Genomic DNA, 22,775 nt, shown 5'->3' with positions numbered 1-22,775 from the left:
TAATAAAAAATGAAACCAACTACAATACAACATAATCATTTTGCAAGCTCAATACTAGCCTACCAAAACCCCCTCCCCCCCCCCCCCCAAAATATCATTTGTACACAACTTTGTTTCGTTTTAGGTGTGTCATATTACAATCATCTTCACAAAGCATTATCGACATCATAATGTGGATTCTTAGAAGAGAATATTTCCATTATTTTTCTTCAATTCCCCTTAGGAAAGCTGTGCTTTCACACATCCTTCTAAAAAACTGGTATTAAATTTGTACAGACATAACTAGCAACATTTCTTCAACAAGAATTAACAACATGCGAATGTCAGCTAAGTCTGACATTCAATATCACAACCTTCAGATATGGTGCGCCACTCCACTAGCCTACCAAAACCAGTTTAAAGCTGGTGAAACTCCATTCCAGTGGTAATCTCAAATGTGAAAAATTTTAATTCAGAACATTTTTACAAGTGCAGCCATTTTTGCGGAAAAATGATCATTTCAAACATAGTCCAAACAAACGTCATTGTCTATTCCCAATTAGCAAATGAATGCCAAGTGATACTATATGTACATATTTTATTTTTTTTTTACTGCAGAATTCAACAATGGAATCGCACATATCTTTAGAAAAAGGTTAAAAATTTATACTGTAAATTCCAAGTGAATTACACTAAATTACTTCAGGTACTGCTGTGTATTCCATTAGGTTGCTGTCTCTTTCTTTCAGCATATACTAAAACATATTTATTATTTTTCCTCCTAACTTGCTTCATCTATTCCCAGTATGTGAGTATAAGATGGGCAATGGTAATTAGGCCAAGTGTCCAACTCCTGAGAATAACAAGTGAAATTCACCCATCCAGGTGTTTGTAAGTTCTCCGTAATTTTTCTTTCTTATGTCTGTTGCCATGCTTTTTCCATGGTTTTCCTGCCACATTTTCCACGCTGGCTCCAGTCATCGGTGTTGAACTAATGCCATGTTTTAATCCCATTGCTGTTTGAATTCCTTTTGTCAAAGCACGTATATTCTCCTTTCATAAAATATAAAATACATTAGTCAATTTCAAATATTTTGTAAATCTGTTACTAAAACTGGATCAATTTCCAGGATAAAGCTCTGGCACACAGAACAGTGAAGAATAACATTATAAAACGACCAAGTTTCAGGATTATTGGGATGAACAGGCTCTTCCACCAAACCCTAATCCCTCAAAACTACACAGTCTTTTGTATAAATTTAAAGGAACATGTGAATTATTTATTTAATAATCTCACAATTATTACTTGCATTCTAGTTTTTGACCCATATTAAGCTTTCGTTACTGGAAATCCATTCCGCATGAATAACACTATTTTGCATCCTACTTGTTGTGCTTCCTTACCTGATGGAAGAAGCTTTTGTCCACATCATTCTCAATTCTTTTCAAATTACGCTGCTTCCTTTTGAGTTTTGTACCATTCTCATGACATACAACACCACATTCTTCAAATTTAACATGCTGGAATTGGAAATGAGCAGGATCAATGCCAGGTGGAGAGTGGCAGTACAACAGCTTGCCCTAAATTTAGAAGCAGAAAACAGACATCAAAACAATATCTATTCATATCTGTTTATTCATTTTATTCATAGATTCATACAGCACAGAAAAGGCCCTTCGGCCCATCAAGTCTGCGTCGACATAACTATCACTAAAGGTGTGCTAATCCCAATCTTCTGCACTTGTCCATATCCTTTATTGTCAGATACAAATGGCTGCTTAGGCAACGAAAGCAAATGCACCACACTAAACCATTTCAGGTTGATCACTCTTGGGATCACATTTGAGATGTGGAAACCAATTTCCTTTCAATTATTATTTGCCAATTCCCAACTCTGGGTAGTTTTTGCTTTAAAAATTTCATTTCAATATCCAGGGCTAACAGCACAAATACTATACAGCCAAACTTTGGAATAAAATTGCATGAAGAAAAATTCCCATCATTACAAACATATGACAGCAAAACATTAGTCATGCACTATTCAGTAGACTTCAACTCATTGTGGAGAATTATACTTTGCCTCAGATAGAAACAAGTCAGGAAAGAAGTCCCAAACATAATAGTTCACCGTGTAAAATTTTCTCTCATCTCAGCTCTGACAAAAACAACTTATGATTTAAGACACTATCATATCTCCCCTCGAGCTTCTCTTGGCAAATTGTCTCTCCAGCTTCAAAGATCTATATAAATGAACCCCTGGGTCTCTCAATACTTGCAACATTTTAAAATTATACTTTTAACAAATGCTGCACCGCTAATTTTTCACTAAAACAAAGAGCATTTCACACTTCTCTCTTTTAACTATCTACCATGTCTCCCCATTTCATCAGTTTTATACCTTCCGAAGTCTGTTGCTGTCTTCCTCAATGTTTACAACATTTCCAAGCTTTGCGTCACCTGTAACCTTTTAAATGATGCTCTGTACACCCAATCCACATCACTTAATATACATCAAAAATAGTGGTCTCAATATTGGTTCCTCAAGGACACTGTTGTACGTTTCCCTCAGACACCTGTTCATCTCTATCTTCTGCACTTAAAACAAGTCAGTTTCTCCATGCAAAAAAAGCATGCCCAGTCTATTGGTCCACCCAAACAATTTCCTTTACATCCATGAAAACAAAACAGGATTTATTTGCAAGCAATCATGCAACCAGTGCAAGAACTACAAACACTGTACTCACTGTAACATAATCTTTCAAAATATATCGAGCTGCTCTAGGTTGATCTGGTTGCCCATGGGAAGTCATAAAACCTCTCATATCTGCAAGATAGCAAAACATTGGTTACTTAGATGACTGAATTCATTATTGGACTTAGAGCATTAAGAGTGAGATGTTCTTGAAGAAAGAAATTACATTTGTCCAGCCAAGTTTTGCAACTGAAAAAAATACAAACATATACAAACATGTAGAGTATAGCATTTAATAAAAGTTTGAGCACAATATTTTTGGCCAAGAGATTCATTTTTTTCACCCTTCAAGCAGAACAAAGGTGAGAAAATAAATGGCACAGGAAATCTGTATATAAAACCACCATCCAAAAAACAGGAGAATGTTCGTTTTAGGACAATCCCAACCGCAACACATTGGTGGGGTGGTACATGAGGACGAGGGGGATTCTGTTTTGGTTGTTATTGCGGGGAGGGGGTGTGAGGGATGAGTTGCGGGAAATGTGGGAGACACGGTCGAGGGCGTTCTCGACCACTGAGAGGGGGGAAGTTGCGGTCCTTGAAAAACGAGGACATCCGAGATGTACGGGAGTGGAATGCCTCATCCTGGGAGCAGATGCGGCGGAGGCGAAGGAATTGGGAATAGGGGATGGCATTTTTGCAGGAAGGTGGGTGAGAGGAGGTGTATTCTAGGTAGCTGTGGGAGTCGGTGGGCTTGAAATGGATATCGGTTTCTAGGTGGTTGCCGGAGATGGAGACAGAGAGGTCCAGGATGGAGAGAGAGGTATTAGAGATGGTCCAGGTGAACTTCAGGTTGGGGTGGAAGGTGTTGGTGAAGTGGATGAACTGGTCGAGCTCCTCGTGGGAGCACGAGGCGGTGCCGATACAGTCATCAATGTAACGGAGGAGGAGGTGGGGTTTACGGCCAGGGTAAGTACAGAAGAGGGATTGTTCCACGTAACCTACAAAAGAGGCAGGCACTACATCTCAGATGTCCTCGTTTTTCAAGGACTTCACAAGCTTCAAAATCTCCCCTTCCCCTACCCCATCCCAAAACCAGCCCAGCTCGTCCCTGCCTCCTTAACCTGTCCTTCCTCCCACCTATCCCCTCCTCCCACCTCAAGCCCCACCCCCATCTCCTAACTACTAACTTCATCCCGTCCCCTTGACCTGTCCGTCCTCCCTGGACTGACCTGACCTATCTCCTCCCTAACTCCCCACCTACACTCACCTTTACTGGCTCCATCCCTGCCTCTTTGACCTGTCTGTCTCCTCTCCACCTATCTTCTCCTCTATCCATCTTCTATCCGCCTCCCCCTCTCTCCCTATTTATTTCAGAATCCCCTTCCCCTCCCCCATTTCCGAAGAAGGGTCTAAGTCCGAAACGTCAGCCTTCCTGCTCCTCTGATGCTGCTTGGCCTGCTGTGTTCATCCAGCTCTACACCTTGTTATTCTCAGATTCTCCAGCATCTGCAGTTCCTACTATCTCTGAAACTGATGTAATTAGCTTTACTCTTGCATCTTTTCTGATGGTCTATTGCAGATTAGGCAGTAGATTACCCCTCACTGCCCTCAAACTCAGTGGAGATATGGTTAGAACAAGAATCATGATGACAAAACACAAAGCAATACAGGTACTTCAAAACTCCAGAAAAAGCATTTTTGATAGTTATTTCTCCATTAAGATCACACTACTAATTGTCCTATGAAGCCAGACAATGACACAAGTGGGTGAACATTGTCCAATTTAAATGATATGAATAGAAATAGATACATTTATTAGACTTACACCCATAGGCAGTTAATAATTCCTCAGAAGTAGGTTGTCTGTTTGAGTCTTCATCTTCTCTGGGATGGATAATATTAATTCCATATGTGGCTTCCAAAATATGCCTGGGAATATGCTGGCAGACATAGTTCAGTCAAGAAATTCAAACAACGTGTCCTTTAAAAATTCATGCTGAAAGCTGCAACCCACAATTGTGTCACATGTATTATGTAGCACTGAATTTTAAAAAGAGAACTCAGTATTGAAGAACTAAGCAGGTCTGGCAGCATAGATGGAGAAAGAGAACTTTCCAAGTCCAACACGACTCTTCTTCAAAACTAAAGAGGTGGAAAAGTAACAGGTTTTTACTCGATGAAAAGGCAGGGAAGCGCAAGAGAAGGAAAGGTCAGGGAAAGGTTAAAGGTAAGGGAGATTAGATGGAGTTCAGAGATCACAGGTAGTATAGAACAAAAGGCAAAAAGAGTGGTATTGGTTGGAGAAAGGAAAAGAGTTGATACAGTCCAGAAAATTCCAAAAGTACCTAAAATGGAAAATAAGGGCCTGTTCCTCAGGCTTATGTTGGGTATCACTGAAAAACTGAAGCAGACCTAGAACAAAATGTCAGCAAGTTTCATGTATTGAAAGAGAAAGCAACTGGAGGGTCAAGATCATGCTTGCAAACCGAGCAGAGGCTTGCACAAGCCTTATCTGGTCTGCATTTGGTTTCTCTAGCATAGAGGGACCTTGCCTACGTCTGAGTAAATCCATTATGTTCTATTTATATAATCACACCAGAAGTTGAGGGTTTTAAGTAACATAGTAGGCAATTGTTTTATTGTAAAATTGTAGTAATAGAAACTCATACTTGCACCTCAAATGAAGAATATAGCAACTAAAGGTGGTGATCATGTATTGGCAACACCAACAATTGGTTTGTTTGAACAGGAAAAAGGAAAAATTTTGATTTCAGTTTGTTGAGAATCTTCGATACTGCGAGTACTTCATTGTTGGTTGAACTTTATTTTTTCAAAAGTGTTAATAGGAAATTATTTTGCTTCTTCAAAAAATTTAGAGTGATACATCAATGTGACACCAACAATATGATTCGGTGGGTCTAGAGTTGTTATCGCAAAGTTTTATGGTGATTGTGCTAGTTGGTTGGGGATGGGGAGGTGGTGATGGGGGTGGGAAGAGGAAAAGGCAGAAGTTGGGAAGGCAAATGCATGTTAAATAAATAAAAAAACACAATGAAACATTTAAAAAACACTACATTTAAATTTTCTCATGATATTTCACAGCTCAAACACATTATGGCCATTAAAATTAGTCAAACAAATTAGCCAGAGTGGTGCAAAATTGTATATATCAGATCTCCTACCATCAAGGCACACAGCCTTGAAAACAGAATGACTCAATTCCATTTTTTCATTGATGTTGCCCATTTATTGAAATGGAATACACTGTCAGAATGTATAGAAATTCTACTGCCTTATTAAGTACTGAAAAAGCCCAGCCTATCCTGGTGCTCAGATTTAAGAAATTACCAACACTGGGCTTCTAAATCAACAAAATATACTATTTAGGATAACCCGAACATGGACAACACCGGTGCCCATCGCGTAAGCAGTAGGCTGATCGCATCTCAGCCTCAAATCCACGTTCCTGACCATTCTCCATAACGCTTCAACCGATTACTAATTAAAAGTCTATCTCCTCCTTCAATTTACTCAATGTTCTGGCATCAACTGGGGTTGTGAATTCCACAGATTGACGAACTTTTGAGAGAAGTAATGTCTCCTAGTCTGTTTTAAATCTGCTGCTTCTTATCCTGAACTCGGAGATCTCATTCGAGATTGCCCAACAAGAGGAAACATCTTCTCTACGTCTACTTTGTTAATCATCTTCAGCATCGATTAGGTCTCCTCTCATTCTTCTAAACTCCAGAATACAAGCCTATATAGCTCAACCTCCCTTCATTAGGCAAATCCCTCATATTTGGAATCAATCTAATACACCTCTTCTGAATTACCTCCAATGTAACTACGTCCAGCCTCAGGTAAAGGGACCAAAACTGCACACAATACTCCAGGTGCATCACTAATGTCTTGTATAGTTGCAACAACACTTTTCTACTTTTATACTCTATTACTTTGGCAATAAATTCCAAATTTGTATTAGCCTTCCCTATTATCTGTTGTACTTGCATATTAGTTTCATTAGGTTTGGGATTTGTCATTTAGATAAAGTGCTTTGGCCTTGCAAATGGATTTTACAATGGCTAGATCAAACTCAAAATATTTTTAGGGTTGGGACAGCTAATAGGATTTTGGAACTGTTGCTCGAGTCCAGAATCTCCTGCAGTTGGTGCCTAAATTAAGGTCAGGAAAGGGAAAATACATGCCAGAGCTCACTAGATCCTTTTGGGTGTTTTCTTCAAGACTTGCTGGTGACCACAAAATGCAGGCCAAATAATGAGAAGAAAGGAAGGAAATGCAAATGGATTTGACAGTCTGAAACTCTTATTCAAAAGGTTATAAAATTTTCAATTTACAAAACCTAATTTAATTAGGCAAAGCCAAAAACAATTCTGGAAAAAAAAGATTTTGCATACGTAGCATTACATATCTGTTAAAATAAAAGGTATAAACATGTGGGAATTGAGTTCTAAATAAAAATACTTTTTGGGAGGAGGAGGAAGAAACTACTGAAATTCCTATTGGCTCGATGGGCCCAAATTTTAAAAAAGCTTAAGATACTTCCTCAAAGCTATATAGCCAAAATCTAAGGGACAGTATTATGGAAACTTTGGATGGTACATCTCAAGTACAAAAGTTTAATTTAAAACAACTATCAATTGTGTAGATTATGACAAGCTCAACAAGTTTCTAATAATACATGTACATCAATTCCTTCAGTTTAATGAGTTTGCCAGAAATGCTTAAAAATTATTTATCTATCATAATTTGTTGGCCACGAGGTTGGAGTTGCATTTTTTACTAAAGAAAGCTTTCCTCCTGATGAAATTCTTCCCAAGTATACTGATCTTTTCAATAAGAAATAATGTTGCCAAAAGACAGAAGATTCTTAATTAACATTAACACCACGTAAATTCATCCAATTAAGACATTTAATTTTTGAGAAAGGATATTAAAGAGACAGGTGGCACGTGGTCTCTCATCTGGTCTATGGGTAAAATTCCACTACAGACCATTTCCGCTTTGGTGGAGACAAAGGACGGCATCACTAGGCCTGGACAGTCACACAAGCATAAACCTGGCTCCACATACAATGTCTAGAAGAAAACCCAGTATTGCAAATTAGCAGAAGTTACTTTTAGGTTGGATTCAATATTTTACCAAATGATGATACATTAACTGCTCGAACTGAGCCAGAAATCATTAAATTTCAAAATATGCTTATTAAAAATATTAATCAGCAAAAGTTGAAAAAGTTCAAATGAACTCAATTCATAAAGTAATCAAAATTTGAAACACTGCACTTCATCTTTGGACTGTCTCTCTACAGCTTAAACTGATGGATGAAAGCTACGCTGCACCCACCCCCATAAATGTAAAACTATTCAGTGAATTAAGCAGGTATGAATTCAATTCTTTGAGGATACAAGTCCATTGTTCAGATATTTTCCTAATTAACCTGTTCAGAAATGTTATTTTGTATCTCTAAAGCAAATGGAATGGAACAGTTCCAGTGCACCACAAAAGACCCATTTAAATACATTGTTTATAATGTTAAATAAGTTAGCAGACATGCATAGCAGCAAATCTAACAAACTAAAATGTCGTAATGCTGCAATCAGTCTCTTCCAAAATGTCATCCTAGTTGACGCAGGTGCAGCTTTTCTCTACAGTTAACCTGCAACCTAACTGATCTATAAAAGTGTTTGATATTGACATGGGAAAAAGGAGAAAAAACATTCAATTTCAAATCATCACGACTACTCAAATCATTTTAACAAACAAATTTAAGAGTAAAAATTCAGCACTAAAGACATCAAAATACCTGAAAGTGTTTTGTATGGCCTGGAGTTGCAGATACAGAAACTTTCTTATTTTGAAGAATAGTATTGATTGTTGAACTTTTGCCTACATTTGGATATCCTACCTATCAAATGAAATAAAACCATGATTACAGACATAAAGCAACAATCACAGATTTATCTATTTATACATTCCCAGTTTACACCATTGTGCTTCCATTTTGGTGATGCATGAAGTGGTTGGCACATCGTGTGTATAAATTGAGCGTGCACTGGCTCCCAGAAATAAGTGTTCAAATAATAACACGTAATATTCTAGAATGCACACAGGTATTGAGGTAGGTCCTTATAAAACAAAAACCAAAGGCACCAAGTCTTAATAGCGCATGTCAAAGATTGGCTTTGACTAAGAAAGGTAATCATCAGTGTACAATGATACACTGTTTTTATTTCCATTGAAAGAACGTATAAATAGAAAGAGATGTTATGTATTTGAGGCTTAACTTTTACAAATTCCGACTAATAAAATCAGAATGGAGTGTTTGACCAAAATCAGTTTTATTCACAAAAGCATATCAGTAATGTAATATTTTCATATCATGGAACATATGCCATGTGAAATTAATTCATACAAATGAATCAACACTACTTGTCTTTTACATTATCCTATTCCCCAACTTCACATTGAGTGTCATATGTATTCTAAATAAATGGAAATTTTGAAAGGAAGCTAACTATAGATCTTTTTAAAATCCAAAATTCGCTCTCCAACATATTTTCCAACTTTCATAAGCCAAATGCTCTGATCACCTCATGGTTGCTTTTTGTAATCAAATTCTTGTTTTGCCCACCCTACCTTCCCCACCAACTGGAACATATGCTGCTTCTTTCATTTTTGTTTCTACTGTTTCATTGCTTCTGTCTTTGATATGGAAGTTCTATACCATCTTTTCTACAAGCAACCAAAGCACAAAGTCAAAGCAACAAAAAATAAAACTAGAATAAAGACAACAGTGGAAAAATGGGAATGGAGGAATAAATACACAAATAATACTTTGCAGAAAAAATTAAAATGATATAAAGAAAAGAAACAAAAACATGAAACAGAACATGAATCAAATAGAATGTAGGCTAGATAGACTAAATTCTTTTTTGTTGTCATACCATCCCTGTTTCAAAGCAATAAACAGGCAAAAACATACCAGAAAGGGGACAAAAAAAAAGTCACTTAAATTTTCACTCACTAAGCCCACTGTTATTTCATCATCTTTCACACGCTGTCCTTTGTGCAAAGTTCTAAAAATCTTCAATAGTTCATTTCTCTGCACCAGATGGCTCGAGTTACTGATGGATTTTTTGATAAACTCTGTTTTATCGGAGCTTGAACTACTTGAAGGCCCATCATTTTCCTTGTAGCAGTTTTCACAGTGGCCAGTGGAGGCAGGACTTATGTTAATGTGACCAGTCATGTTCTCAATGTCAGAGTGCGTAATGTTTTTCTTGTCATCTCCTGAACAAGTTTGCCAAGAGTCATCATCTTCACAATCTTCATACTCACTAGAGTCATCTTCATCTGCATCATACGTAGGCCACAAGCCATCTCGAGCATCAAACCGAGTACCTGATCCTCTTGAACATTCTCTTTCACTCATTTCACTTCCTTCTGTCTCTTGTTCTTCTCCCTAAACAATGAAAATTAGAAGTACTGAGGCTGGAATATGAAATTTGCGGTAGTTGTGCAAAAATAAAAAGGACCGAGGACAATAACTTTTAGTCCAATGAAAGCACAGGAAAAAGTGAGGTGGCACCTTGCCCAATAGGAGCCCAAGTTAAAACAAGATAAATATTCATGTTTTAACAGGGTATTAAATATAGTTTCAGTATTATATAGCAACATTCAAATCATTATGAAGCAGCTAGCACTCCGGCATCCTTTAGAGCTGTAGTGCAATCAAAATATTAATAAGTGAATTCCAGACTAAATCAAATCAAGAATCAACAGAAAATCATTTAGTTTTAGCAAAACAATAAATTTTAACACTCAAAACCAGCAGAAAAGTTATGATGTATCTTTTTATGCTTATTAATTCTGATTTCCCTTCCCACTTTCTTGCCTGTTTTTTCAGAGCAGCCTGCATCTTCCCCAATTCAAGTTCAGTATTAAAGTGCTGAATATAAGCAATTTTCCTGGTGTAGGAGCCACCACGCTCGCATCATCACTGAAGATGTGCAGCCATTGCCCAACAAGCAAGGCTGAGGCTGAGGTAGAAGGTTCATAGGTTCTAAGTCTACCACTGGAGGTCCTGACAGAAGAGGGAAGGTATTGTCCTGTACCCACAGGAGCAAGTACACACAGATACAACTGATGTGGAAGATGATTGTCCACGAGTGAAAACAAACCAGGATCTCTGGCCTCAGGACATGCTGCAATACAGCAGACAATGTAACTATTTGACACAGTAATCAAGGTTACAGCCTATCTCACAATATCACTGCTTACTGAATGGCACCACTAGCAGTGCCAACCTCACCAAATTTCACCCACAATCTAATTTTTCACTTGCATTTGTGGAATCCAACCACTGCACTGTACAGCATGATCATTTCATCCACAGCTCTTCAAACAGACAAGGCCTCATACACAAAAACAGCTGTTAATGCTTCAGGATATAGACCGGGCTGTTAGATGAAATCAGTCCCCTTGAAGAGACACTGTTTCTAGTCATCAGGCAAAGAGTAGCGCAGGAAATGGCCAGAGTAGGCAGATTTCCCAGATACATGGTAGCCTTTAGGTACCTATCGAAAAGTATTCACCCAAATTCATCCTTGCTCAAGTTCCATACGGTCTCATCACAAACATCCACAGTGCCGTGGCCACAGGTAGTGATCCTTACACTTTATATTTATCACTGTAGGGTCCTAAGTGCAAGATCCTTCTTGAGCCCCCAGAAGAAATTGAAGGGATTAAGCTCCTGCATGCCACCCCTGCCCAAGGAAGTGGAGGAAGAGAAATGTTAGGAAGATAGCACAGTCTCAATTTCTACACCTATCCCAGGCACCCAGTTCAGTGATCAATTCCACTTGTGACCTAGAACTCAGTGGAAAAAGACACCCTTCACACTAGGATGCACTGGGCTCTACTGGACATCAGCCAAACTCAGTGGACGGAGCACCACAGGGGCTACATCGCCAGTGAGTTATAGAGTCATAGAGCTGTACAGCATGGAAACAGACCCTTCAGTCCAATTTGTCCACATCAACAAGATATTCGACAATTCTATTGAGTGGTCTGAAGGGCTAACATGACACTGCTTGCGATAACCAAGGCTGCAGAGTCAACTAGTCAAGCAGTTTCCAAGGAATGCCAAACTGCTTGCAGAGATTGAAAAGTGCAGCAATTGAAGTTCAAACAGCTTCCGATGAACTACTTTCATCTTCTTCTAAAACAACAAGGTACTCAAATAGAAAGAGATGTCATGGTGGCTTTGGGTTACTCAGTTGAGAACAACTCACAAAATCAGCTGCCTATAGATCTATTCTTCAGCAGATCACAAAGCTGAATGAACAGACATACCAAGGTAGTAGAATGAGAATCATGATTCCTGCTCCATGGTACTCAAGCACTACACTATGCTGACATCCAGATAATCCAGACACCTAAAGTTCATGAGACAGCGCATTCTAAGGTAGTCCCATATGGCTTGCAATCTCGATTGGATCCCAGGAGGACAACTGAACTTCAGAATCTCAGCAGTCTTCCACAATGTTATGATTGCTTCTGTTAAAAAGCAATTTAATATCTTATTTTAACAACATTAGTATTATCAACAGAAGATCTATTGCACTAAATTTATTTGCAGGCATTTCTAAGTAATCTTTCAAATGTTTACCAGAAACAAGTTCTATTATTAGTGGACTAAATTGCAATACAGTGAATGAAGTAGATTTTTCTTAAAAACATTAAATATTACAAAGCACATTCTGCAAATATTGATACAATATTTTCTTGCTAGAAGTAGTTCTAGAACAAAAATACTAGATCCTCATTGTAGTTCTTGTCTGCAATATAATAACTAGGATAATAGAGGGATGATATTTGCTGTGCTATAATGTCCTTTACTCATTGTTGATTTTCCCATTTTAACAGTTGTTTAAAATATCTTTTATTAATGGTTTACCTTTCCTTCAGCATCTAGTCTTTTCCCTTCTGCAGTGGCTGACCAGAAAACGACCTGCACACCTTCCTTATCAAAATATCTTGCCCAGGCTCTCCGTTGTTCACATGTCAGCAGATCAGATTTATTTAAGAGGATCATGTTGTCTTTATCTTTCTGGATCTCCTTCACATAGCGTTCCTAGGAACAGACACAAGATTCAAGGAAAAAAATAATTAAAACCGGACACGACAATTCAGCATGTTCTATGACGAACTGCATAACTACAGTTTTTATAGAATACATCACATCGTGGTACACAAAGGAATTGTTCTTTCTAAATTGCATACCCGTCTCTGTTGGCCTTCACTGATTTGCTAATTCCTTGTTGCACTTGTCATGTTTACTCTTCTGCACATTAATATTCTTCCATTTGTTTATCTTACATTGTCCAGACAGTGCAATGAAAATACTCCTGTACTTCACATTGAATAGTTTTTCAGTCTGGGGTCAACTACTGCAACTTGTTAGACAGTGAAATGTTGAAATCAGTACTCCATGATGCCAGAAAAAAAATTAGGGTGAGGCCTGGCCACGAGTCCTTCTCAAAGTGTAGACTATGGCTAGAGGCACGATAAATCTGGAGATAGCAGAGAGCAGGATCTTAAGAGTGTGTGAGGCTGGAGCTGAAAGCAGAGCATTACTGTCAAGGCAGTTTGAATGGAATGAGATCTGTAAATGTACCTGTTTTTGTTCATAGTTGCATTTAGCTAGGAGAATTGGAATCATACAAAACCAGCAGAAAGAACTGCAGATAGTGAAAGAAAAGTGCAATTGTCTTGAAATGGAACGTAATTTGTGAATGGTAGTGTTTTTCAAAATGCAAGTGGTGAGATAGTGAAAAACAGAAATTAAGCGATTTAAAAAAAAGAGAAAATGCACAAGTAGCTTTAACATATCAAGAACTGCTACAATGTAGTCACTCCCACAACACCATAGGAATTCAGCTCTTTTACCCTTGTTTGAACTAACAGTGTAATAAGATCAGGCGCTGACCCTGGTGGATTCCAGACTGAGCATCAGTGAGCAGGTTATTGATATGCAAATGCTGCTGGCAGCACTATTGATGATATCCTCCACACTTTACTGATGATTGAGGGTAGACTGAATGGCTGGATTGGATGTGTCCTGATTTTTGTTTTCAGGATACACCTGGGCAAATTTTCACATCATCAGGTAGATGCCAGTGTTGAAATTGTACTGGAACAGCTTGGGTATGGATATCAGAAATTCTAGAGCATGTGTCTTGCGCACCATCGATGGAATACTGCTAGGGTCCACAGACTTTGCAGTATCCAGTGCTTCCAGCCGTCTCTTTACATCATGTGGACTAAATCATATTGGCTGAAGACCGACAGTGTGATGCTGGTGACCTCTGGAGGAGGTGTCATTTAGAATCAGCTGTCAAACCTTGGCTATAAAACATTTTAAAGAAAATGTGACCTATTTAAATGTTAAAAATGACATTTTAAATGTAACAACACTATTTGTAGCTTGGTTCTAAATGTGGGGAGAAGAACTATAAGCTAAAATCTTCATCTGAATTTGAAACCTTATCTGCACTTAGAATGAGATGAGGCATTTTACTGCTGGCAAAAAAATAACAAGGTTTTACTTACCAAGTCTTCACAGCGGAAAAGGAGTGGGTTTCTAGCATCAACAATCTGAACAATGATGTCACTGCAGAAACAAAAATAATTCAGTAGTTCATTTGTTACACAATAATTTAATAGAATAAAATTTTCAACTCAGACTAGGCAAGCAACATAATCACAGTCATACTTTAGACATAACGTCCCAAAACATCACCATTCTAGCACAGGTGGTGGTAGAAGAAACAGAACTATCCTCGGAGTCCTCAATGTTGACTCCAGGCCCCATGAAGTCTGATGGCATCAGATGTCATGGGCAAGCAATCTCCTGATTAGCGTGTTCCACCATTCCCTCTTCCTTCCCGCAGCTGACGAATCAGTACTGCTCTATGTCGATCGGCACTTGGATGAAGCATTGAGGGCACAGGTAGTTCTCTGCGTGGGGGACTTCAATGTCCAGCATCAAATGTGGCAAGGCAGTTCCACTACTGACCGAGCTGGTCAAACAGCTGCTAAACTGGATGAGCAGCAGCGGTGGGTAATCAAGAGGGAAAACCATACTTTACCTCATCCTCACCAAATTACCTACCACAGATGCATCTGTCTGTGACAGTATCAATAACAGTGACCACTGCACAGTCCTTGAGGAGACCAAGTCCTGTCTTCACATAGATGATATTGTCTATCACCATGCTAAATGGAACAGACTTCAGATAAATCAGCAAAATCAAGATGCAGCACCCATGACAAGCTGCGGGCCATCAGTAGCAGCAGAATCACTCTCCAACAAAATCTGCAACCTCACGCTCAATATATCCCCCACTTTACCATTAGAATCAAACCAGGGAATCAGCACTGGTTTGAAGAAGAGTGCAGGAGGGCATTCCAGCAGCAGCACCAGGCATATGTTAAAATGAGGTGCAAGTGCAGCTACAAAACAGAATGACTTATGTGCCAAACAGCATAAGAAGCAAGTGATGGACAGAACTCAGTGATTCCACAGCCAATGGATTCAATATAAGTTCTGCGGTCCTGCCATATCTAGTCATCAATGGTGGGGGTCAATTAAACAACCCACTAAAGGAGGCAGTTCCATAAGTAATCCACTCTCAATAATGGGGAACCCAACACATCAGTGCAAAAGAGAAGGCTAAAGCATTTGCAATAAACTTCAGCCAGAAGCGCCAAGTAGATGATTCATCTCGGCCTTCCACCAAAGGTCCCTAGCATCATAGATGTTAGTCTGCAGTTACTTACATCCACCTGACAATGTGGAAAATTGTCTAGTTTATCCGGTCCATGAAATGCAGGACAAATTCAACCCAGCCAATTATCACAGCATCAGTCTACTGTCAACCACCAGTGTGATCTAAAGTGTTCCCAACAACTCGAAAAAGCAGCCCTTGCTCAGCAATAACTTGTTCACTGACATTCATTATGGGTTCTGCCAAGGCCACTCACCTTCTGACCTCAGAATAGCCTTGGTCCAAAACTGTACAAAGGAGCTAAACTCCAGAGGTGAAGCAAGACTAACTGGCTTTGGCATCAAGGCCACATTTGACTAGAATGCGGCATCAAGGAGCTCTAGCATAACTGGAGTCAATGGGAATCAGAGGGAAAGTCTCCGCTGGTTGGAGTCTTACTGGGCACAGAGGACAACAGTGGTGGAGGACAGAGGTCAGTCACCTCAGCTCCAGGACACTTCTGTGGGCGTTCCTCAGGTTCACGTCCTTGGCACAACCATCTTCACCTTCTTCAGTGACCTTCTTTTCATCAGAAGGTTAAAAAGCATGTCCACTGATGACAACACCATGTTCAGCAGCCATTCATGACTCTTCACCCAAATGCAGCAAGACCTGAACAATGTCAAAACTGGGCTAATAAGTGACAAGTAACATTGACAACACACAAGTGTCAGGCAATGACCATCTCCGACAAGAGAGATAATCTAACCATCATCGCTTGTCCTTCAATTGCATCATTACTGAATACCCCACTATCAACATCCTGGGATTAACACTGACCAGAAACTAAACTCGACTATTCAATCAAGTGTTGTGACTATAAGAACAGGCCAGAGGCTAAACATCTTGTGGTGAATAACCCAACTCCTGATTCCCTAGTGCCTGTCCACCATTTACAACATACAGTCAGGAGTGTGATGGAATACTTCACACTTGCCTGGATGAATGCACCTCCAATATTCAAGAAGCTTGACAATCCACGACAAAATAGTCCGCTTGATTGGCACCACATCAGCAAACATTCATCCCTCTACCATTGATATTCTGTAGAAGTGTGTTATATTTGCAAAGTATACTGCAGAAATTCACCAAGGGTCCTTCAACAGCACCTTCCAAATCCATGACCACTACCATTTCAAAGGACAAGGGAAGCAGATGCAGGTATTTCTGATATAACACATTTTGTTAATGCGAATTGGCTGTAACACCATTGATGAATAGTGGAGCCGTTTGAATAACACAAACTTTCTGCTGTACAGGAATAGCAATTTCCCTATAATGTGATTTTCTGAAGCACGAAGTTACACAAGAATGCAACTGTCACATTATAGGAGAAATACCTGTACATGGGAACACCATATCTGCAAGTTCCCCTCAAAGCCATTTACTGGCCAGACCTGGATATATATCATTGCTCTTTCAGCATTGCTAGATCAAAATCCTGGAACTTGTGGGTGTACCTGCACCAAATGGTCTGCAGAGATTTAAGAAAAACAGATCACCAACACCTTCTCAAGACCAACTAGAGTCAGTAATAAATATGGCAGCAATGGCCACATCCATGAGTGTATAAAAAACTATGAAAAAATTAGTTGGAGAAGGTATCATATAGAGGTGGTACAGCAGAGATAATACACAATACAACTGAACTTTTCATGCCATATATATATCATTTCTGCAGGTTGCAAAGCGTCATTGGAACAATTGGAAATGATGCAACAATGTAAAAGGTAACATTAACTTTAAAAACATGGGAAGTTAACACCATAAAGCTGGACACCCAGTTCAATCTGGATCAGGCAGAGGATGGAAGAATGCTCAAGGCATATTGGGACAGCTTTCAAATTCAACAGAAATCCTAATCCCCAAAAGAACTGCGGATGCTGTAAATCAGAAACAAAAATGAAGGTGCTAGAAAAGCTCAGCCAGTCTGGAAGGATCTGTGAAGAGAAATCAGAGTTAACGTTTCAGGTTCGGTGACCCTTTGTAAGAACTCTGAACATAAATATTTTATTGCTTTATCTAAATTTAACCAAATTCACAAGCCAAGATACATCTGTTATAGTTACAAATTACATCCCAACTAAGTGTCCATTCATCCATATGGATTTAAATATTCAGCTTAGAATTCCAAATTTGATGGCAAAACAACACATTTAGATTCTGATTTTAAACGGATGTCAGTTCTGAATACCACACCATACCTTCTTTCAATCACTCTCCATAGTTGACGCCAAAACTCCAGATTCCTTTCAAACGGTGTCAGGATCAGGTTCCCTTCTTCTTCCAATCTGAAGATAAAACAAGAATAAGAATTGTTTAAAAAAAGTTAAAAGTACATTATTCCTGGAAGGGTTAGTGCTAGATAAATGTATTTTCTCCCGAAGCAATCTACACATTAGTAAAAAATGGCGTTAATGCTTTTACATTGTCCTGTATATAAAGTTAAAGAAGATTTAAAATTGGCTCATCAGTTTGAATAGGACAAGTCCAAATTTGCTACAGAGTAAAAATTTCACATGTTTGTACTTTGAAAGCAATGTAGCTAACTTTCATGCAGTTAACATTTGTGTGCCAGATCATGGTAAAGGGGTGGGGATCTGTGCCACTAAGACACTACTTTGTCATACATGACCTGTAGTTCTAGATTGCCAGGTACAGGAAACTTGCATTTAAAATACGCAGATATTACACTCTATTATGGCACTGCCATAATCATACCTTTCACATTGCCTGATGTTGGGAAAATCAAGCCTAAACAACTTCCAAATCTTATACAAGAACATCAGAACTAGGAGCAGGAACAGGCAATTCAGCCTCTCGATACTGCTCTGCCACTTAGCAAAATCATAAGTGAGATCACCTCAGCCTCAACTCCATTTTCCTGACCGCTCCCTATAGCACATTATTAACAGTCTGTCTGTCTCCTCAAATTTATTCAGTGTCCAGCGTCGTCTGCACTCTGAAGTATGGAATTCCACAGGTTCCCAACTCAGAAATAATTCCTCCTCATCTTTCTTTTAATTCTGCCATCTCTTAACCTAACACTATGATCTCTCGTTCTAGTTCGCCCCACACAGGGAAACAATTTGCTTATGTTATGGGTATTCAGGGTTGTCATGGAATCAGTTACAGATGAAATTTTGCTTAATTCGTAACATAAGATGATGAATGGATATGTTTGAGGTCATTTTTGTACCTTCATCATGTTTTTTAATGACTTTTGGGAGAGGTCAAGATAGGCTAAGCTACAGAGTTGGCCTATGCCTATTCACAATTACTCCAATTCTCATTTACAGGATTTCTTCTAACATTCACTGTTACCTTCACAGAAGATTTAAAGGAAATCCTGGCAGAGATTCCATACATGTCTACTGAAGGGAGGTGCATATACTTTTTCTGCTTACAATTACAAGATTCTGACTTAATTTTAATTAAGACGAGATCTTCAAAACAAGTCTCCAGATTCTTTTCACGAGTGATCTCTATGACAATGGCCTGCTTCAAATAACCAAAGTCCATTGAATTAAAATTGTAAAATGATTAAGTAAGGCAGCAAGAAACATCCAGTGCTTCAAAGCTGCCCTTATGTGATTCAAGATCTTAGACCCCAAAACAACAAGACTGTTCATTAATTTTCATGTTAAATAAATTTCATACCCAAAATTAGCATTTAATTTACTAAAATTGTTAACCACAGTCATTAAACACAACAGCTAAATTACAAGCAGTACAAACGACAATACACACCGAGCCAGCTGTCTTCTCCACTCCAGGAAGCTTTCCCTTTCTGATTGTTGCAGTTGTTCAGCTGCTGTATTCTCATCCCAATAAGGCCTATGTACAAGGTAACCGATTGAGGAAAAAGATCAAAACAAAACTTCAATTTTTAACTGGCCCAAGTGTCAGGTGTGAATTTATATTTAGTTGAATTTATCAGCAATGATACACTTCCAGGAAGTGTAGGTTGGGAAATCATTCAGCTGCAATCCATGATTTTCCACAGGACTCAACATAGGTTAGTAATGACAGGAATGGTAGATGAGAAGCATTTGGAGTGGAGTTTGAAATTATCTTAATTTTGCAGCAGCAAGGGTGAGAGGCAACTCAGACTAGTACTGGAACAGCTGAACTTGATAAACAACAAAATGAAAGGATTTCAGCAGCAGACAAGATGAAGTAGAGGCAGAGACAGATAATATTATAGGGTGAAAGTAGGCTATTTTCAAGGTAAAGATCATTTATTTAAAAATATATTATGTTTATAGGACCTGGTTAGGCCAACATTCGACTCCTATTCCTAATTCCCCCTAAAAAATGATGGTAACAACCTGCCTTCTTGAATTACTGCAGTTCATCTGATGGTTATACCTACAGCGCTATTAGGAAGGGAGTTCCAGGCTTTGATCCAGTCATACTGAAAGAATAGTGATATTATTACAATTCAGGATTTTGTGCGGTTTCAAGGGGACATTACAGACATCTTCCTTTATGGGATGCCTGTCTCCAAGCACTAGAAGAATCGGAGGAAATTGACTCATCCAAAATTGGATATCTGACATTCAGCTTAACAACAGACATTTGAGAGTGATTGAAGACGGGACAGCTGGATGTTAAGGGTATACATATGGAAACTGACTCTAGCTCTGCAGAATAACGTCGACAAGGTCAACAAAAGGATTGATTCAAAGGTGGTTCACTGGAAAACTGAACAAGTGGAAACTTCTAATTTAAAAGGAATAAAAACTATTTATCCTTAATTAAAATATTCTTTAAAAATCAAGGTACATTGGACATAAAGATGTTATTTAAGTTAGTCAAATGTAATCTTTAATATACTGAAACATTAAGGATCTTTCAGACAATAGAGCAATAAGTTATTTCAGGTGCAGTTTGAAATTGACTCAGGACACAAAGTGAACAGCCTGCAGAAAATCAATTATTGGAAGAGAAAAATCGATCAAAATTATAGAATATTATTAAGTTATCTGCCCTAGAAGAGGTTCCATCATTAAAACATTTCCTGAACACTTAAATTTAAATTGATAAATCAAAATGTTTAAAGAACAAATACTGGAACACTTTCCCACCTTCGGGGAATGCAAAGAAACTGCTTGTTCTCTTCTTGAAGCTTCTTGATCTTTTTGCTTTCCTCTGTTGTCAGCAAACCAGTTCTGTCCTCAGCAGAAATAATCTTGACATTCAGCTTCTCTATCAACATAGAAATTTAAAACTTTGTTATGAATGCATACTAATACTGCTTCCTCAGGATTTCTGAAACATTGCTATAGTGCCTCAAGTATAAACACTTGTAGGTCATCAACAAAGTCATTATTTACATTAAAACTTAGTTCCCACAAGGATAAGTACACAGTGGACATACACAATGATAAATGAACAGCACAACTGCCACAAATTATGCAACAAATAAACAAAAATCCTACATGGCCTGGTCATCTATAACGCATTAAACATCAACTAATTTTTAATCACTCATTTCATCACTTCTTGTATCAATTGCCTTCAGCACTAACATGTATCATTGGGAAAATGCTAAAGTTCATTTGCTTTCATTCATTCATTAGTAGTAGCTGGCTGGGCCAACATTTATTATCCATCCCTCAATGCCCTTGAGAAGGTGATAGTGAGCTGCCATCTTGAACCGCTACAATCAATTTGGTGCAGCTAAACCTACAGTGCTGTTAGGAAGAGGGATTCCAGTAATTCCACCCAGCAAAACTGAAGGAGTTGTGATATATTTTTGAATCAGGATGGCAAGTAGCTTGGAAGGTTCTGTTACCATTTATCTGCTGCCCTTGTTCTTCAAGACAGTAATGACTGTGGGTTTGGAAATGCTGTGTAAGGAGCCTTGTGAATTCCTGCAATACATCTTGTACGTGGTGTTGTTGAGCTTTGATGGTGGAGGGTGTAATAAGTGACGTTAGTGCCATTTAAGAGAGCTACCTGGATGGTATCAAGCTTTGAGAAGCACTCATCCAGGCAGGTAGGGAGTATTTCATCACACTCCTGACTTGTGCACTGTAGATGCTGGACAGAGTTTGGGCAGACAGCCGGCGAGTTACTTGCTGTAGGATTCGTGGCCTGTAACTTTGTCTTGTAGCCACAGTATAGCTAGTCAAATTCAGTTTCTGATTAATGATAACCCCAGCCTATTGAAAGCGGCAGATTTAGCGAAGGTAATGTCATTGAATGTAAAGGAGTAAGAGCTTGTTGGAGGTGTTCATTGTCTGGCATGAATGTCAGTTGCCACTTGTCAGTCCAAAGTGGACATTGTCCAAGTCTGTTGTATTTGGAGAACTTAATTGCACTGAACGTTGCGCAATTTCAGCAAACATCTCCAACTCCTTATGGTGGATGCCTTTGGTGAAGCAACTGGAGATGTATGAGCTGAGGATGCTACTCCGAGTAGCTCCTGTAGAACTGACCCGGAGCTGGGATAACTGGCCTCCAAAACGATCTAGAATAATCTACTCCTGCTCCTATTTCTCATGTTCTTAGGAACTAGTGGATTACACATGGAAAATCAGGACAATACAAGTTTGGAGTTTGAAATGATAAGAGGTTACAGAATCAGAAAACATCTTTAAAGATTAATAAATTGTTTATTTAAACAGAGAAGGTATATTAAGACAACAGAGAAAGAATACTGATGGCTACTAGTCCAAGCTTGTTATCCTCAAGATAGCAATGTTAATAACAGAAAGTAGAAGTCTGACAAAAATATACGCTTGGCATCAGTGGAAAGAAAGCAGCGTTAACATTTTCAGTCCGGCAAATCAGAACTCTGCTTTCCTCTCACAGAAAGTTTATTATTTCCAGCACTGTTACCAGGAAAAAACTCAATGCTGAAAATTCAGATTATACCCAAGTGCTGATGGTTCAGGGAAACTTAAATAAATGATAATTTTAATTGGCCTTTTAATAAGAAAGAGAAAGGTAGACTTTCAAATATAATTAAATTGAAAATATCCAAGTGGATCTTAATCTAACTAAGATAACAAAGAACAGTGCATTACTCAAACTGCACATCGGGAATTCTGAACTAATTTCAAAATATCTTACCAGCTACAAACTCTGTGCCTGCCAATTCTGCAGTTGCCAGGAATTCATCTAACGTGCTTTGTTCTGTCACAGATTGCAAATTCAGCCGTCCCCAGTTATAGCCATCATTCAGTTCACTTGTGTGAAGCTACATGTGATACAAAGAAACAGTAGATCCAGCTATCAC

The 22,775-nt window shown here is 38.6% G+C and overlaps 1 protein-coding gene across 1 annotated transcript in view; it reads right to left on the bottom strand.

Moving 5' to 3' along the window:
• Positions 1 to 99: 99 nt before the first annotated feature.
• The window catches only part of lsg1 (large 60S subunit nuclear export GTPase 1), a 27,910-nt gene continuing 5,234 nt past the window's right edge, over positions 100 to 22,775 (bottom strand). Inside the window, exons 2-14 of the mRNA XM_020530971.2 lie at positions 22,610 to 22,736; positions 20,617 to 20,737; positions 19,277 to 19,363; positions 17,731 to 17,817; positions 14,310 to 14,370; positions 12,655 to 12,831; positions 9,721 to 10,158; positions 8,500 to 8,601; positions 7,628 to 7,771; positions 4,501 to 4,624; positions 2,725 to 2,804; positions 1,384 to 1,560; positions 100 to 1,032 (exon numbers count right to left, since the gene is read on the bottom strand). Of these exons, the coding sequence (XP_020386560.2) occupies positions 853 to 1,032; positions 1,384 to 1,560; positions 2,725 to 2,804; positions 4,501 to 4,624; positions 7,628 to 7,771; positions 8,500 to 8,601; positions 9,721 to 10,158; positions 12,655 to 12,831; positions 14,310 to 14,370; positions 17,731 to 17,817; positions 19,277 to 19,363; positions 20,617 to 20,737; positions 22,610 to 22,736 (1,905 nt within the window). The 3' untranslated portion in view covers positions 100 to 852. The remainder of the gene's footprint in view (positions 1,033 to 1,383; positions 1,561 to 2,724; positions 2,805 to 4,500; positions 4,625 to 7,627; positions 7,772 to 8,499; positions 8,602 to 9,720; positions 10,159 to 12,654; positions 12,832 to 14,309; positions 14,371 to 17,730; positions 17,818 to 19,276; positions 19,364 to 20,616; positions 20,738 to 22,609; positions 22,737 to 22,775) is intronic.

The sequence above is a fragment of the Rhincodon typus genome, chromosome 13 (assembly GCF_021869965.1).
Source record: "Rhincodon typus isolate 14 chromosome 13, sRhiTyp1.1, whole genome shotgun sequence".
In the NCBI taxonomy this organism is placed as follows: Eukaryota; Metazoa; Chordata; class Chondrichthyes; order Orectolobiformes; family Rhincodontidae; genus Rhincodon; species Rhincodon typus.
The sequence above is the reverse complement of the archived record's forward strand: the minus strand, read 5'-3'. Positions and strand labels throughout refer to the sequence as shown.